This window comes from Triticum aestivum, chromosome 2D (genome assembly GCF_018294505.1).
Source record: "Triticum aestivum cultivar Chinese Spring chromosome 2D, IWGSC CS RefSeq v2.1, whole genome shotgun sequence".
In the NCBI taxonomy this organism is placed as follows: Eukaryota; Viridiplantae; Streptophyta; class Magnoliopsida; order Poales; family Poaceae; genus Triticum; species Triticum aestivum.
The window spans coordinates 617,773,434-617,791,625 of record NC_057799.1 but is presented as its reverse complement, the minus strand read 5'-3'; the positions used below and the strand labels follow the sequence as shown (position 1 = coordinate 617,791,625).

At 45.5% G+C, this 18,192-nt stretch overlaps 3 protein-coding genes across 3 annotated transcripts; 1 reads left to right on the top strand and 2 right to left on the bottom strand.

Annotated features, from left to right (window-relative positions):
• Positions 1–4,644: 4,644 nt before the first annotated feature.
• Positions 4,645–6,363, top strand: LOC123054997 (BTB/POZ and MATH domain-containing protein 1). The gene has a single exon (XM_044478886.1). It carries the CDS (start codon positions 4,953–4,955, stop codon positions 6,066–6,068), a length of 1,116 nt encoding a protein of 371 aa, XP_044334821.1. The 5' UTR covers positions 4,645–4,952; the 3' UTR covers positions 6,069–6,363.
• A 2,027-nt stretch (positions 6,364–8,390) lies between these two features.
• On the bottom strand, positions 8,391–11,826 carry LOC100415830 (protein CHAPERONE-LIKE PROTEIN OF POR1, chloroplastic). Its single transcript, XM_044478885.1, has 5 exons — positions 11,681–11,826; positions 11,441–11,571; positions 9,274–9,656; positions 8,979–9,055; positions 8,391–8,884 (listed from the first exon to the last, which is right to left on the bottom strand). The coding sequence occupies exons 1-5, from the start codon at positions 11,752–11,754 to the stop codon at positions 8,734–8,736; spliced, it is 816 nt and encodes a 271-aa protein (XP_044334820.1). The 5' UTR covers positions 11,755–11,826; the 3' UTR covers positions 8,391–8,733.
• A 2,169-nt stretch (positions 11,827–13,995) lies between these two features.
• On the bottom strand, positions 13,996–15,338 carry LOC123054996 (BTB/POZ and MATH domain-containing protein 2-like). The gene has a single exon (XM_044478884.1). The coding sequence runs from the start codon at positions 15,213–15,215 to the stop codon at positions 14,121–14,123; it is 1,095 nt and encodes a 364-aa protein (XP_044334819.1). The 5' UTR covers positions 15,216–15,338; the 3' UTR covers positions 13,996–14,120.
• Between the last annotated feature and the right edge of the window lie 2,854 nt (positions 15,339–18,192).

Sequence of the window (18,192 nt, the reverse complement as noted above, 5' to 3'; positions counted from 1 at the left end):
GTCTCGCCAACTTATGCTTCCACGACTATCGCTACCGCTTAGTGATAAATTAAAGCATTACAGGGCGTTTGCATTGCATACAATAAAGCGACAACCATATGGCTCCTGCCAGTTGCCGATAACTCGGTTACAAAACATGATCATCTCATACAATAAAATATAGCATCATGCCTTGACCATATCACATCACAACATGCCCTGCAAAAACAAGTTAGACGTCCTCTACTTTGTTGTTGCAAGTTTTACGTGGCTGCTACGGTTTGAGCAAGAACCGTTCTTACCTACGCATCAAAACCACAACGATAGTTTGTCAAGTTAGTGATGTTTTAACCTTCTCAAGGACCGGGCTTAGCCACACTCGGTTCAACTAAAGTTGGAGAAACTGACACCCGCCAGCCACCTGTGTGCAAAGCACGTCGGTAGAACCAGTCTCGCGTAAGCGTACGCGTAATGTCGGACCGGGCCGCTTCATCCAACAATACTGCCGAACCAAAGTATGACATGCTGGTAAGCAGTATGACTTATATCACCCACAACTCACTTGTGTTCTACTCCTGCATATAACATCTACGCATAAAACCTGGCTCGGATGCCACTGTTGGGGAATGTAGTAATTTCAAAAAAATTCCTACGCACACACAGGATCATGGTGATGCATAACAACGAGAGGGGAGAGTGTTGTCCACGTACCCTCGTAGACCGAAAGCGCGCGGAAGCGTTAGCACAATGCGGTTGATGTAGTCGTACGTCTTCACGATCCGACCGGTCAAGTACCGAACGTACGGTACCTCCGAGTTCAGCTCGATGACGTCCCTCGAACTCCGATCCAGCTGAGCTTTGAGGGAGAGTTCCGTCAGCACGACGGCGTGGTGACGATGATGATGTTCTACCGACACAGGGCTTTGCCTAAGCACCGCTATGATATTATCGAGGTGGACTATGGTGGAGGGGGGCACCGCACACGGCTAAGAGATCCAAGGGATCAATTGTTGTGTCTAGAGGTGCCCCCTGCCCCCGTATATAAAGGAGCAAAGGGGGGAGAGGCGTCCGCCAGGAGGAGGCGTGCCAGGGAGGAGTCCTACTCCCACCGGTAGTAGGATTCCCTCCTTTCCTAGTTGGAGTAGGAGAAGGGGGGAGGAGGAGGGAGAGAGGAAGGAAAGGGGGGCGCCGCCCCCCTCCTTGTCCAAATCGGACTAGAGAGGGAGGGGGCGCGCGGCCTGCCCTGGCCGCCCCTCCTCTTCTCCACTAAGGCCCATCTTGGCCCATTAAACCCCCGGGGGGTTCCGGTAACCCCCGGTACTCCGGTAAAATCCCGGTTTCACCCGGAACACTTCCGATATCCAAATATAGGCTTCCAATATATCAATCTTTATGTCTCAACCATTTCGAGACTCCTCGTCATGTCCGTGATCACATCCGGGACTCCGAACTATATTCGGTACATCAAAACACATAAACTCATAATATAACCATCATCGAACTTTAAGCGTGCGGACCCTACGGGTTCGAAAACTATGTAGACATGACCGAGACATGTCTCCGGTCAATAACCAATAGCGGAACCTGGATGCTCATATTGGCTCCTACATATTCTGCGAAGATCTTTATCGGTCAAACCGCATAACAACATACGTTGTTCCCTTTGTCATCGGTATGTTACTTGCCCGAGATTCGATCGCCGGTATCTTAATACCTAGTTCAATCTCGTTACCGGCAAGTCTCTTTACTCGTTCCGTAATACATCATCCCGCAACTAACTCATTAGTTGCAATGCTTGCAAGGCTTATAGTGATGTGCATTACCGAATGGGCCCAGAGATACCTCTCCGACAATCGGAGTGACAAATCCTAATCTCGAAATACGCCAACCCAACAATTACCTTCGGAGACACCTGTAGAGCACCTTTATAATCACCCAGTTACGTTGTGACGTTTGGTAGCACACAAAGTGTTCCTCCGGTAAACGGGAGTTGCATAATCTCATAGTCATAGGAACATGTATAAGTCATGAAGAAAGCAATAGCAGAATACTAAACGATCGAGTGCTAAGCTAACGGAATGGGTCAAGTCAATCACATCATTCTCCTAATGATGTGATCCCGTTAATCAAATGACAACTCATGTCAATGGCTAGGAAACATAACCATCTTTGATCAACGAGCTAGTCAAGTAGAGGCATACTAGTGACACTCTGTTTGTCTATGTATTCACACAAGTATTATGTTTCTGGTTAATACAATTCTAGCATGAATAATAAACATTTATCATGATATAAGGAAATAAATAATAACTTTATTATTGCCTCTAGGGCATATTTCCTTCATCCTCTGCCGTGGTATCGCGCCTGCGCTGACGCCGCTTTCACACTCGCCGCCGGGAACCCGCCCGTTCCCGCAGTTTCGTGCGCCGCCGCCGCCAGGGGAAGACGCAGCCACCACGCGAGAGGGAAAGCCCCGCCTCCGCCATCACTGGCTAGGTTACGGGCGTGGCCTCTGGCGGCGGCAGGGGAGAGAGGACGTGGGAGGTGGCCTTTGGGCCGGCGGCGGCAGATCGCCCCCCGTGTCGCCTAGGTTAGGCGACGCGGGGGAAGGAGGCTCGATAAGGTCTGACCTTTAAAAATGGGGGAGAATTTCACTTCCCCGACCTCTGCACCAACTAGGGATGCATACGGCCATTTTAGTATGAGTATCAAGATTTTTTTTTGATGAGTGGTTCCACCACACACCAAACTTGATTCTCAATGGGAAAAACCCCATGCATCATCTGTCAATTCTAGGAATTGAACTCGGGTTGTTTGGCTACACAACCGCATGCCCAATCACTAAGCCAAGGCTCTCTTTGCACCTAAAAATGTTAATATGTGAGCTTCTATAACCATAATGGTTTGCATGGGTTATGCTATATAATACTAGACATGATGATGTCAGTACAACCAAAGCACACATGATTGGTTGTCGAGCATAACCCAAACATGAATTGGTAAAAAAATAACAATAAGGTAATGCATCGTATACCATATCTTTTTAGCTTCTCTGCATGATGTGTGGTACATAAGGAAGACCGGCTTATCAATGATTGTACATGCCTTTAGAAAGGCGGCATGGGCTGTCGGGCCCTCGTTGCAAACAACGCAGTCCTGGTTGTTCTCACTCCTGACAACACGCCGAACTGTTTGTTTTTTAAAATTTACAGAAGAGAATTAGAGTTTTAGAAACCAACACCCAGGAGAGAAGTAGCCACAATTCTTTTTAGGGACTCAAATATAAATAGTAAAAATAATTCCTTATATAGCACTATTTTAAGTGTTGTTTCCCTATTTGACACTAGAAAACTTTTCCTTCCTTATATAACACCAAATCTAAATTTTGTTCCCTTTGTGACACTTTCATCAATTTTGAGTACTAACGGTGTTAATTGACATGTGAAAAGACAATTTTACCCCTAGTTCATTATTCACAGAAAAAAAGGCAATATATATTTTTTGTGGTTACATGAACAATGAAGTTTCACTACGCCATGACACCGTTAGATATTTCAGGTCCATGGAGAAACAGTATATGTGCAGATGCTGAGATACTAGTCTATAGGACAATAGATAAACCCTTTTTTTTCTACGAGTGTAGAGCATACCTTTTGAGCTCGATCATCTCCTGGCTCCTGCCCTTATGGACTGATGTGCTGGTCGCTTGGTGCATGCAGGCTCCTCTGCATCTTTGCAAGACACCAATATGTAGATTGGTTGACTTGTTTTTGAACGGCTAATTAACAACAAGAAATGTACTGCATTGACTGCCTGATTGCACACGCGAAAACTAACATCCAGCTTAAATTATGTTGGCAACTTTGTTTTGTTTACTCGACCACTAAGCTTTCGATAGCCATTGTTAAGCTTGGTTGGCCTAATTAGCCCGGTCCCATGTACAATGCCGATAGTGGCCGGAACCGTATAGTTGCTGCCGCCACGTACAGAAGGACAGGAACCGGCCGGACGGAGGACGGGCATGTTGGTTTCTAAAACTCTAAATCAAGTCGTCGGAAATTGTGTGCGTGCAAAGTTAGCTCAAAGAAGCAGACTAGCAAGCAGCTTGACTGATTTCTGTATCAATAGCACACACAAGCAACATCATAAACTTTGCATACGTGCACGTAGCCTGGGCTGGCTAAGCTTAGCTCTCTAGCGAGGCTATCGACCTCATGGATCCGGTTCACGCTAGTACAGGCCAGTTTCACGTGTACGTGTGCATCAGGTATAAAAACGGCTCTGCTTTTGTCCGCCACCTTCCACGACCATGTAAATAACGGCTTCTTTGGTCATTTGAATAATTCTTGTCACAAATTGCATCAGGGGTAAAGTCGTATTTTCAAGTGTCATTTAACACCGTTAATAGTCAAAATGGATGAAAGTGTCACAAAAGGAACAAAATTTAAACTTTGTGTTATATGAGGAAGAAAAAGTTTTTCATTGTCGAATGGGGCAAGAAAATTTAAGACAGTGTTAAATAAGGAATTCTCTAACCCAGTAAAGTCAGGGCTGCTTTATTTTTTGAGCAACAGTCAGGGCTGCTAGTATACATGGGCTGTTGGTCTCCCACGTAAGCCGGGTTCCTTGACGTGGACCATCGCCTACCTCACGCCGCCCCTTCTTTTGCTGCTGCCTGCTCTGCTTTGCTCTCACTCACGCCCCCCTGCTCTGCTACAGTGCCAGTGCCAGTGCCAGTGCCGTATATTACTCCGCCGCAGACCAAGAACCAACCGCACCGCCGGACGACGGCGAGCCCCATCCGCCCTCTTCCACACCTCTCATCCCCCCTCCCAGGCAAGCTCCTCACCGCCCCCCATGGCCTCCGCCGGCTAGCCATCGATCCGCTCCTTCCGGACTCCCCCCCTGATCCCAGATCCGCTTCCTAGCCCACGATCCCCGACTGCCTAGCGACCTAGCCAAGCTGGTCCAGAATGGCGGCATATCAGTGCGAGCTTTCCTCGGCCATCGTGGCCGAATCCGAGGACAGGTCGTTCGTGTTCAAGGTGCGTGGATACTCAAGGGCCAAGCAGCTGCTCAAGTGCGGCGAGTGCATCACCTCGCCCCCGTTCACCGTCCAAGGCCACGACTGGGTGCTCAGGTATTATCCCAACGGCCGCTTGGCAACAGGTGCTGCTGCAGGTTACATGTCCCTGGTTCTTGACACCGCCGACGGCAAGGATGTGACCGTCAAAGCCAGGAACATCAGCGTGCTTGACAAGAATGGCCTGCCAGGCCGCTACTACGGCACCATGTTTGAAAACATCATGTTTGAGACGCCTGTCTCCTTCACCAGCAGAAATTCGTATCTGTGCCTCATGGTCAGGAAGGCAGGCTTGGAGCACTCAGGGGACATAATAGAGGACTCTTTCAACATCAGATGTGATCTCACTCTCAAGGATATCGGCGAGCAGTTTGTCGTGGTCCCTCCGAGCGACATGCATCTGCATTTCGGCAGCCTTCTGGAGAGCATGGATGGAGCCGACGTCGCCTTTCTCATCGGCGGGGAGAGGTTCTCGGCTCATAGGCTCGTGCTTGCTGCCAGGTCATCCGTGTTCAGGGCAGAGCTCCTCGGCGCCATGAAGGAGAAAACCGACAGCCTCATTGAAATCAGTGACATGGAACCTCATGTGTTCAGGTCCCTGCTCCATTTCATATACACCGACTCGCTGCCTGATCTTGAGATTGAGATGGCCAGCGACCAAGGTGAAGGACATGGAGGAGGTGTGGTGATGGCTAGCCATCTACTCGTGGCAGCAGACAGGTACGACATCGAGAGGCTGAAACTGATATGCGAGCACAAGTTATGCAGCCACATTGATACCAACATGGTGGCGACAAGTCTGGCCTTGGCCGAGCAGCATAGGTGCCATGGGCTTAAGGTAGCTTGTCTACGGTTCCTTGCTTCTCCTTCCAATTTGGAGGCCATGATGGCGAGTGATGGCTATCAGCATCTCAAGAGGAGTTGCCCATCTGCCCTTAAGGACCTAATTGCTAGTCTCCTGCCGGTCACAATGAAAGCGGCCAAGGATATTATCATGGAAATTTAATTTACTAGCTAGCGTGGCTCCGCATCTAAATTAGGTAAGTATATAATGTGCATGTTTCATCTTACTAGTTCTCTAGGTATGGTCGGGTGTGTGCATCTATCTATCTATCTATCTAAGACTGTAATGCAAGTACAATGGGACTGATAGCGATAGGGTATCGCCAATATATTCTATTTGCTGAGATGAGATGCATGAGGGTTGAATCGGGCTTTCCTCTTGATGCAGTTTATTATGTTGGTATGGTATGTAAAGACTTGAAGTGCTCTATCTATATATGTGAACCTCTGTTGTACTACTTGATGCCTTGTTTCAGCTTGCAATCCTCTAGTTCATCTTACCTTGTTAAAAGTTAAATTGCTGAACCAGCTAGTTTTTTTGGCGCTGCTTTTGGTTGAGCTTCTCATTGTAGATGGCAACATATAATCCTGTTTGTTCTGGCTGGCTTTGGGAGTGACGATAACCTTTGCTAGCTTTAGAGTTGCAGTTGCTTTTGGGTGAGCTCCTCATTGTACAAGGCAACAGGTTCATCATATAATAAATCCTGTTTGTTCTGGGGGAGAAACGATAACCTTGCTTTGACGGACGATATTTCGGTGAATTTCGGATCGGTCTCTCACCTTGTGGTCCCGAGCATAGAGTTCCTGACATGATTACTGCCAGCGTGCTGCCTGCCTGTCCGAACTGAATCTATCTGTTAGTATGAGTGTAGTTTTCTGCTAACTCAAGTTTATGCGTTGGCAAGTCCTGCGTGGTGGCAAGAAAGTTTTAGAGGGTCCAAGCTGTAGCAGTAGACGTTTCAGATTTCAGAGTTTTGTTTTCTGAAACTAGTGCCGCCTCTGCACCTGGGGATGAACAAAGCTAAGTGTAGAATGAACACTGAAGTGGAACACCTTTCAAAACAAAACACTGAAGTGGAATACTGTGTGTCTGCATCACACTGTTCTATTCTACACCGTGTCGAATTGGCACTAGCTAGAGGTGTAGGAAAAATTGTTGGCACTCAAGTCATCACGCAGAGCAACAAGCCAGTCAGCAGCTGTAGGTTCTTTATTGTCAGCTCACGTGCTCTGAAACTTTGAGAAACATAACCACTGTTAACACTAACTGCAACTGCAACACGCGTGAACAAGTTTCGCAGCAAACACGGCTGTCGGTGAAATCAGAAGCACAAACAAGTGATGATAAAATGCTAGGATGGCGATTGATTGCACACCTGCAACTGTACTAGTCATGTACAATAGTATTATACTGTAGGTACAACAGCATGCCCAAGCTGCCTACAACACTGGTCAGTATAAGCTACAGTAGACTATAGACAACATACTACTCAAGCGGATTATTCTGAAACTCTGAGATCTGCGTCAGCTAACCTAATCTGAGTGAATCAGCCAGTGTTTACGCTGCTGCTGTTGCTGTTGCTTTTGGACTGCATAAGTTTGGGGCTGAAGATTTTCTTGTGTGCTGTCAACATACTACTCCCTCCATAACTTAATGTAAGACTTTTCTGACACTTGTCATAGTGTGAAAAAAAGTCTTTACGGAGGGAGTGTACATAGCAAAGATCAAAGATCCGACAAGCATCACATATTCATTCAACAGCAGCTGATGGATTTCGAATCGATTTGTCACCTCCCTTCCCTTGTGATCCCTACCCTACCTAGCATATTTGGAGTTTCTGTCATGCACTGCCAATCTGAACTGAATCCGTTAGCACGCAGGCCTTTGAGAATGAATTCAGAGTTTTGTTTTCTGAAATGAAACTAGCTAGTGCCGACTGCCGAGTGAGAGAGGGGGGCCTCTAGCCTGTGGCATAGAATGAGCACATTTTTCTTTTCTTTTCTTTTCTTGTCTTTGAATGTGGAAGAATAAATAAATAAATTGCTTTCTGAAACTAAATAAATAACTCGAGCACTGAACTGGACTCATACATACAGCTGGTATCAGTCCAGACATGATTTTCTGAGCTTGTTAGAAATGACTTCTAACAATACAACTGAACTGAATCCCGGCAAGAAATTCACACGGTCCTAGCACCCACCAACCTTTTTAGAGGTTATTATTACATCATTACATCAGTGAAAATTTAGTGCAGACTGGGGAGCAAAGAATAAGCAGCAGTACAAAGTGATCAAGATGACCGCCCGCATGGGAAGGAATGGAACTTGTATTCATATTTGACAAGCCAAAACTACGGGTTGGACCGACGGCTGTGAATGAATGGGTAACTACTCAAATTGCTGCTGATCCGCAGGCAGAGATGTACTGCAACACACGTGGAAAAAACAATCTCACAACAAACCGTTAAATCACAAGCACAAACAATGATAAAAAAAAAGCATGATAAATTGATTGCACATCTGAAACTGTACGAGTCATGTATATATAGGTCCAAAAGCATGCCCAAGCACTCTAGAGGTAGCAGCATCAGCTTGCAGAAACTGGCTTGCTCTGCCTACAATACAATACTGATCAATACTACTGTATGAGCTTAGACTAGAGATAACAACGGCTCATGGGATCGGAACAATAGAGGGCCGAGTTTCGATTTGTCCAAAGGGCATCTATCTATACTCACAGCACAGGTCAAAAGGGTGAATTGACGCACTTGAGACGTCAGTAAGAGAAAATCTTGCAGAAACAACAACGGTTTCAAGCTTCAGAGATTTCACTTGACGAGAGAGCAACCCAAGAATAAAAATACATAAGCGACCAGCGAAGTAAGGAGCTCCAGACACCAAGTATGCGGGAAAATAAATGCCGGGATCACTGGGACTACCAGCGAACCTACTATCCAGCCACCCGCAAAGAGCCCAAGCCTGCAAGTACACAGGAGCATTAAACACCCTATACGTGCGCGACTAATAACGACCAAGGGAGTACTCGTATGTTGCTATGCAGGTGCTAACTAACCCTGTAGCAGACGCCCTGGCAAGGTTTTTCATCTTGTCGTTGAGGAAGTATATGCATGAGACGAGTGCCAATGCAAGCTGCAAGAGAAAACCATCAATGTTAAAAAGATTGTTACAACCAGCAAGACCTATAATTGGTATAATAGGAGGCTCAATCTATCTTTTTTCTGCCTAATGGTTCCAATCCCCAAACGCAAGAGAAATAAACAACAGTCTTAGGCTGTAAGTGATCTCTAACAGGTTCAATGCTTAGGAAAAAACAAGTACTGAATCAGTTGGGAGAAGCATATATATACCTGGAAGGTAGGTCCAGTCTCAGCAGAAGTTGCGATGCTCCACCCAGCAATAAAGCCAAAGAGAGCAAACCTTTTTGACACGACATCCATCGATGGCACCTCGAAGTGTCCAAGCAGTGACTTAACCCATGATGGAGATTCTTCCACTTGCTTCTTTAATTTGCTTTTCAGGTTGATTTTCGATTTCTTACGGTGTGAGTAGCTTTTCATCATTATCTTATCATAAGCACCTTCAATTGCCTCTTCGCTTTCTTCATACCCAGCGTATTGTTGAAGAAGGAAGTTTCTTGCACTATTGATCTCTTCTTCAGATGCATCACGATCAACACCAAGAAGCATGTAAGGATCCCATGTTTTTTGTCTTGGGAATACGGGAACATGCTCTACAAATACACATTAAATCGGCTCAAATAGAAATATAATTGCTGAAGATGGTACGACAATACCTTACAATACAACACAAAACTGATGGAATCTCATAAGCTCTAGAGAAAAAACATGAAGTGACATAAGAGCAGTGAACAAGAAAATCATACAGAAGAGTATTCAGAACCCAAGGAAATGACAAAAGGCATGCATTCCAGGTTCATTCACCACAGGTTATGCTATACTTTGTTAATTCAGTCTCTACCACTCATTCGCAACTAGCAAAAATGCAGGCTTCAATTGCAACATTTACAATTCGCCAGTGAAAATGCCAGGACAGCAAAATTATAATCCAACAAGAGTCTGTTGCAGCTAAATAAACGAAAATGACGATTTGGTTTCTTGTTTTGACCACTGGTTCAACAATACATAACACAGAATGATAACAAATCTAGTGAAGACAAAAATGATTTACATATGTACTTTACAACCTCTGGTTAATGAAACGCAGAATGATAACAAAATTACAGGAAGTTATGTTCAAAGTCTCACAATACTAAAAAAGCGAGACCAGCCAGGAGCCCTTGGCGACATCTTTCTTATAGAAGAAACAACCTGAGCGTCCCATGGAGTCCGAGACTCGAACGTGCTTACCAACAGAGCTAGCGATGGCTCTGTCCTCAAAGTCTCACAATAGGAAAAGTGGGTTTCATACCTAGAACTAGAATCCACCTAGGTTTATCTCAGTAGGCCAATGAACCTAAGAAATAGCTTTGGGCAACCAGTTTGTAGATACATATGAAGGATATGGCTGGTCTACGCCCAATACAGATAGGGAATATGTGTTGATTTCACAGGTCTGCTTGTTTCTATAACACTTGTATCTCACAAAATGGCAAAAGGGTACTGCTTGATTCTACAACACTTGTATCTCACAAAATGGCAAAAGGGTACTGCTTGATTCTCCCGTGAAATTCGTCTGCTTCATGAAATTGATTCCAGCTATGAAGGTCAAGGACAAGTAGTGCAAACAATTAACAGCAACATGGCAACTTCCAAGCCAAGACCGGTACTGGAAATCAATACAGCAAACATGGAAGTGACTTCGTATTGCCATCAAGCACCCTTGGTACTGCCGCTCGCGCAAATTGCTGCCACTACTTGTTTTAGTACTGAAATCGCCGTATTTGGGAGCCATACACCATTTGTAAGGGAAGGACTTGCCATTATTGAAACTTGCACGCAGTCACATATTCCCATATGACGTCTATCATGAAGGCTAGGATTCTGATTTCCACATCAGTTTCCATTTCACAAAATTGCAAGGTCCTTTGGTGTGTGAACCGCGACCACGCGTAATTGTTTTCTTTTTTAACCACGATAAGCCGATAACTAGCATTAGCGAATGAACTGAAACAATGGCATGAACTGATTCCTCGACTATGTCACAGTTAATATCGCATCGCCAAACCATACAAATGGTGTATTGCAGTTGCTATTTAACAGTGGTGGCCAGGGGTTTCAGCGGCAGGCGGTTAGCCGGGCATCGGATGGAGGATGGAGGGGCGGGGCAGACGCAGGTTGGAGAAAGAAGAAGGCTACTGTGGAGAGGGATTCGACTGAAACTTTTTGTTGTTTTTGTTTTTCAGTTAACTGACGCTTAGGTGCTCCTTACAGTTATCTGAAATTTCAGCATTGCTCTAGCAGCTGCCAAACCTATATCATCTTAAAAGTTTACCCTTGGCCTGAAGGGGGTAAATCTGCAACACAAACATGAGGTGGAGCAAGGGGGGGTTGTTACCACTGCCGGCGCCGGAGCCGGCGCCGGTACCGACGGATAGGCTCGCGGAGCAACAGGCGCGCCGCAGCCGCGGGAGCGACACGCCTCGTCGTCCTAGCAGCAGCACGCCATCATCCGGCTCCGGCCCGCCGCTGCGGAATTCCTCCACCAAACCCACACCAACCACATCCACATGGTCCAGTTATTAGCTCATAGAAAGGCAAAGATGGAACTGAGGCGAGAGGAATCGCAGATACGTACCCGTGGTAAGGCCTTGGGAGCCGCCGGATGAGAAGGGACGCCTGGCTCTGGCTCAAGGCGACGGCGGCCTGCATCGCCGACGGATGGATAGAGCAAGGCGGAGACGACGAGGGTTTTTTTTTTTTTTTTTTTTTTTTTTTGAGAACTTGGAGACGACGAGGTAGGTGGTGGGTTGCCGTGTTACTACTACTTTATACGGGCCAGGCCGGTCTCACTCTCACCTTGTGGGCTGTGGCCGACGAGCGATGCTACACGCACGGAATATTTTTACTGGGTATTACGGAGTGGCTTAGCTGGCTGATTTTGACTGGATAGAAATAAACTCACGGGCCCACCCGCCCTGAAAATCAGGGGGGGAGGGGGAAGAGTAGTTTGGAAAGAGTCCGTATTGCTAAGTAAACTGCCCGTGTGTCTAGGATTTTCGGTGGCCGACTGGCGGGCCATCACGGCATCCCCACCAAGTTGACTAAAAATAATTCATCTCAAAAAAGTTGACTCAAATAATAATCAAAAAATAAATATACCGACGGTCACTCAAGTTGAGCCTGAAACACAAAAACAGTCCTTGTATCAATATAATAATAGAAGACGACGTGACGTGATTGTACCATCACTATTGCACATATAACGCTCGTATGAGCCGTGTTTGACCATTCCATGTAGGTAGGTAGTTGTGATTCAGTGATACTTGCAAGGGGTGATTAGTGTAAAATTGCCAAATCCCTTCCCCGCCCCAAATTTCTTATCCCCACCTCAAAATCCCTTGCGTGCAACGCAGCCATCCGCCAGCCACCGCCGTCCTCATACTCGCCTCCCTCATTCTCGCCGAAATAAGGCCTCTGTTGCACCCCGCTAGCTCACCTCTCTCTGCTTTCTGCCGTACGGCAGTCCCGGTGCCCTTGATATGCTGCGTCGACTGCCGGAAGAAGTTAAAGATGTAGCGTGTCGGCGATGGAGAATTAAGAAGGGTGGTTCTTGTACAAATGCGTGAAACATGGGGTTATCATTGAATTTCAGCCTGATTTTTCTTGATTTTGGTGGTTTTTGACAGAAAAGGTGACAGTTTGAACCTTGCATATGTTGTTGATTTCTGGCACTATGAATTGGGCTATGTTGTGTACCTTGTTTATAACAACTTTCTTACTGGGCATGTTGATGTGGATGCCATTGGCGTTGCAGAGGGCAGAAGGGATGAGCTTGAGGCTGCAATGGAACATAGTGCAATGAACGCATGCAACAGTAAGCCTAAGATGGACATTAGGGGTCAGCAAGCTAGGGTTGACACGATAAAGCCGCAAGTTTTTGCACTGTTGAAGTTAGGGAGAGAGCTTGTGGTACCGATGAGGTTGCTAGCTACAAGTCCTGATGATATGTGTTGTTGGTGTGGTGTTCAATCCGAAGAAGTAATGCAGTGAAAGTGTGTGTTGCGTAGGCCTCAGTTAGTAGGTGCATTTTGAGCTTAATGATGTAAGATGAAGCTGATGATGTCAAGTCAGAATCCTGTTGTTCAGGTTTATTTTGAAGCTAATGATGATGTGTCCTATTTATGATATCATGTATGCACATGTTATTGGAGATATATGCAGTTTTTGCTCTATTCTCTCGCGTGGTTGTGAGTATGCAATTTACTGTTGTCAAGATTAATGAATGGGAAGTGGATGTGATATGCAGTTTATTTTTGTGAAGCGAATACAATTTTTTTACTTGCAACCATTCTTTGACTACTTGTCTCATCTTTGCAAATAACATATCCTTTCTACCCACTTGTAGTTTGGCGGGATTGGTATCCATATGAGGGATATAACCATTGACCATTTTTAATAACACCCCTTACCCGAGCCCCGTTTGACCTAAAGTATTTACAGTTCATCATTTAGTATATGGATACCAAATGTTCCCCGCCACATTATTCGAGGCGTGTGCTTCCCGCACAATGTCTCCCAGTTGTGTACTAACAATGATCATGGTGGTTATCCACCCCCTCTCGTGCACACGCACGCACGCACGCACACACACACACGCACTCACGCACGCGCGCGCGCACACACACACACACCTCCTCCCCTCACATGAGTGGTGATCGGAGGAGAAGCCACCCCGGTTTATTACACCGTCAGATTGTAATCTCAACAAGTCAACATGTATAAGACAACAAGTAAAACAAAACTCCAGATATTGCAGTCCAAGTCATTGCAAACCATAACAAGAATGAAGCAAGCAAAAGGAAAAGATCACGGTCCGCCACTCATTCATCTCAGTAAGTAAAGAGTATATACAAGTTTCTTTTTTCGCCAATAAACATCAGAACCAACAAGGAACGAACATAGATAGCACTTTTCATTTGTTGAGGCACACATGCAAGCATACACAGAGAACTATGTTAAATCATGCATATATATTAAACTAACTTATTCGTGCGCAACAATACTAAACCACCGTACTAAATTTCCATGATAATATCATTTGCCGCTTTCATTGTATCCGGAAGGAGACTAGCAATTAGCTCCTTAAGGGCAGACGGGCAACTCCTCTTCAGATGCTCGTAACCATCACTCGCCATCATGGCCTCCAAATTGGAGGGAGAAGCAAGGAACCGTAGGCAAGCTTCCTTGAGTCGCTTGCAGCTATGCTGCTCAGCTAAGGCCAAACTGGTAGCCACCATGTTGGTATCAATGTTGCTGCATAACTTGTGCTCGCATATCAGTTTTAGCCTCTCGACGTTGTACCTGTCAGCTGCCACGAGCAGATGGCTAGCCATCACCACATTTTGACGCGCCTCACCTTGGTTGCTAGCCATGTTCTGAAGATCGGGCAGCGAGTCGGTGTATATGAAATGGAGCAAGCACCTGAACACATCGGCTTCCATCTCCTTGATTTCAACGAGATTGTTGGCTTTCTCCTTCATCACGCCGAGGAGCTCCGCCTTGAATACGGATGACCTAGCAGCGAGCACAACCCTATGGGCCAAGAACTTGTCCCCGCCGACAAGAAAGGTGACGTTGCCTCCATCCATGCTCTCTAGGAGGTTGCCGAGATGCCGGTGCAAGTCGCTTGGAGGAACCATAGTTTTTTGATGGAGGGTATTATTATTCTTGATGACTGTTAGGTCGCACCTGATGCTGAAACAGTCATCTATTATATGCTCGGGCCGCTCAAAAACATCCCGTATGACAAAGTAGTCACATGTTGAATCTTTCCGTGGGAAGATACAGTCAGCGACGGCACAACCGAGTTTCTGCACTGGTAGCCCGTCCTTGTCTAGTATACAAAATTTGACTTGGGCCTTGATATCCTTGGCATCAGCTGAATGAAGAACCAGGCTGACGAGTATGTTGTGACCAACATGTTTTTCCGAGTCACCACCGTTTGGGTAATCCACCATGACCCAGTAGTGACCTCCAACGCTGAAAGGGGGAGAAGCCATGTACTCACCCTTGTTGTATAGTCCCTTGGCTCTTGAGTGTCCATCTACCTTGAGCAAGTATGACCCTCTCTCATCTATATTCACGGCAGAAACCTTGCACTCATCTGCCATTGAGAAGAGATTGACAGAGAAGAGATTGGCTAATGGATAATGGTGTTGACGTCCACTGATTCTCGACGAAATTGCCCAAGATGCGCTGCTTTTTCTGACGAAACACGCTGGTTGATTGTTATTGCTCTGCTGTGTTGATTACCAACCGAACCGACTAGTAGTACACAGCTTATATGACATACAAGCCAACTTGTACTAGCCGGACACAATTTGGCATTGTATACTAACTCAAATACAACGGCTAATTAACTCTGGCTATGGAAACCTCATCCATCGATCAAGATTTCCCCTAACATCAATCTATGGCTAGAGGCCTTGTCCTAGTACATGTATGTATGTATGTATGTATGTATGTATGTATGTATGTATGGGACCTCCAAACTAATTAGGAATGTTACTCCGATACGGGGACGAGTTTGATGAGAAGCGGATCGACGGCTGGACGTGACCTAGACTCATTTAATAAGCCTTAAGGGCATCTACAGGTGGACCTCTTAAACCTGTCTCATGCGTTCGGGCGAGCCGCTCGATCACTGCCCGATTATGTTTTTTCAACCCAGACGGACGCCTCAAGCGGGACTCAAACGCCCGGGCTGACCGGCACTCTCCATATCCAGTCCAAATACGGGGCGGATATGGGGGCGCCGGGCACGCCCGTCACGTCGGACTGACGAAGGGTCCCAGCAGGAAACGCCCTCAAACCCGGCGGTTCGAAACTCGTCTCCTCTGTAGGACCGGTGGTGCCGTGTGGCGTAGCTCCGGTGGGCCGCGTAGTGCATTGCCCGGCTATTTAAGTGGACCGGCGGCATCGAAACCCTACCATCCATCCACATTTTCATCTTCCTGTCCGCCGCCGCCGCCACTTTTCACTCCTCACGTCCGCCTAGTAGCCATGCCCCCACACCGCAGGGTGATGAGCGAGCCATTTATGACGCTGGAGCACCGACTCGAGCTCCTTGAGTAGATCCGGGCTAGACGCGAAACCCGGATCGCCGCGGGGCTACCTCCGGATGCAGTGGATCCGGAAGAGTTGGAGGAGGAGGTGGTGGTGGAGCAGGAGGACGAGGAGGAGGATTTTGAGGAGGACTTTGAGGAGGAGGGGGATGAGCCGGAGGAGGAGGATGTGGAGGACGCCGGTGACGAGGATCTGCAGGCGGAGCAACAAGCCATCCTCGATTCCCTCCGGTCGGAGTTGGCTGCGGAGACAAGACGCCGTCAGCGGCAGGAGATGAAGGCGCAAGAGGCCGCGGAGGAGGCGGAGATGTTCGCCTACATGGATGAGGTCGAGCAGGAGGAGGATGAGTCGGAGCCCTCCTACCCCGCCCGTCCAGCCGGCGCCCGACACCATCGTCGTGGACATATCCGACAACGAAGAGTAGTTAGGGTAGCAAGTAGGATTTCTTTTGCATGCTTTCTATGAATCTAGGGGATGAAATATGAGAGAGGCAGATGCAAAATGACTAATTTGAGGCGTGACCAGTCAATGCCCACAGACGCGCCCGGGCGCGTCCGCGGCCGTTTGAGTGGCCGGATTTGCAAAGTTGCTGTAGATGCTCTAACTAGCAAGGAACATAGACGGTACTAATTCGGAAAATACATGGATGAACCCAGATATACATGAATCCACTTTGGAAAACACGTTCTATGAGTGCTCAGAAAATTTCATGGGAAAATAATTGTTCGTTTGGCCTGTGCAAAATGGACAAAATAAATTGTCACGGAACACTATTTACGACCACTGAAATTTGTCTTTCTGGCCAACACAAAATTAAAACAACATTTTTTCCGCAGAACTTTGCGCCAGAGTCATATTTTGCAAACATGTACACATGAAATTTTGTTTTGAAATTTTAAAACACATTCAAAATACCTTTTTGAAAAGCGGTTTCATATGTACCCGGGTTCAGGACATGCCTTCTCGTACTATTTCAGTTAAATTCCTTGCAAACCATAACTAGAACTGAGGCGAGCAAACGAAAAAAACAGTACAACCAACATGCATCTCAGCAAATAGAAAATCCAAGCAACAACCAATCAGTCACATTATACCTGCAATCCAGACATGTATATATAGATAGAAGATTTTTGTTTTCATCAAAACCAACAGGCAAACCGAACATCGATAGTGCTTTTTCGGTTGTGGGCAGGTACACATGCAGCCATACTTTTTCTTTCTTCCAGATTTCTGCTTCGGTTTTCTCGGCCTTTGTTTTCCGAGCCGTTTTTTATTTGTCTTTGGTTTCTGCAAGTTACTTTCTCTTTGGTTTGATTTTTGTTTTCATTTGTCTTTTTCTTTATAAATTACTTTTGTATATGAATTTTCCTTTTCTTTTTTATGTTTCTTATGTGTATGAATTCTTAATTTTTTCTTTTATTTTTAATTTTTTTCTTGTTCTAATTCTTTTAAGGAATCTAAATATATGTTGAACATTTTTAAAAACAATTTTAGAAATTTATTAATGATTTTAAAATAGCAGTCGATTTTTTTTCAAAATATATGTAAATACTAAAAGATATTTGTATGCGAAAAGTAGTTTTACTACTATCAATGTTTTCATTAAATACATGGTGATTTTTATTGAGCACACATTAAAAATGCATTTTTTAATAAATATATGAATATGTTTTCAATAACATGCATTCTTTTAATACAAGTTACTTATTAAAACTATAAATATATTTAAATAAATAATGAAATTATTTTTTAGAATACACGATGAATAATGTTTACATGCATTTCAAACAATTTTATAAATGTATGAAAAATAAAAAAGTCCAAATATAGTTTTAAAATATTTCAGAAAAGAAAGAAAAACATGAAAAGTAATTTGTAAGAGTAATCTTCTATATCTAAATAGCTAGCCCTCACTAACATATTTATCTCAACATGCAAGCATGCCACCTCATCACTCAACATGCATAGGAAAAGGCCCACCTCAACATACAACTATGCATATTAAAAATTCACTTCAACATT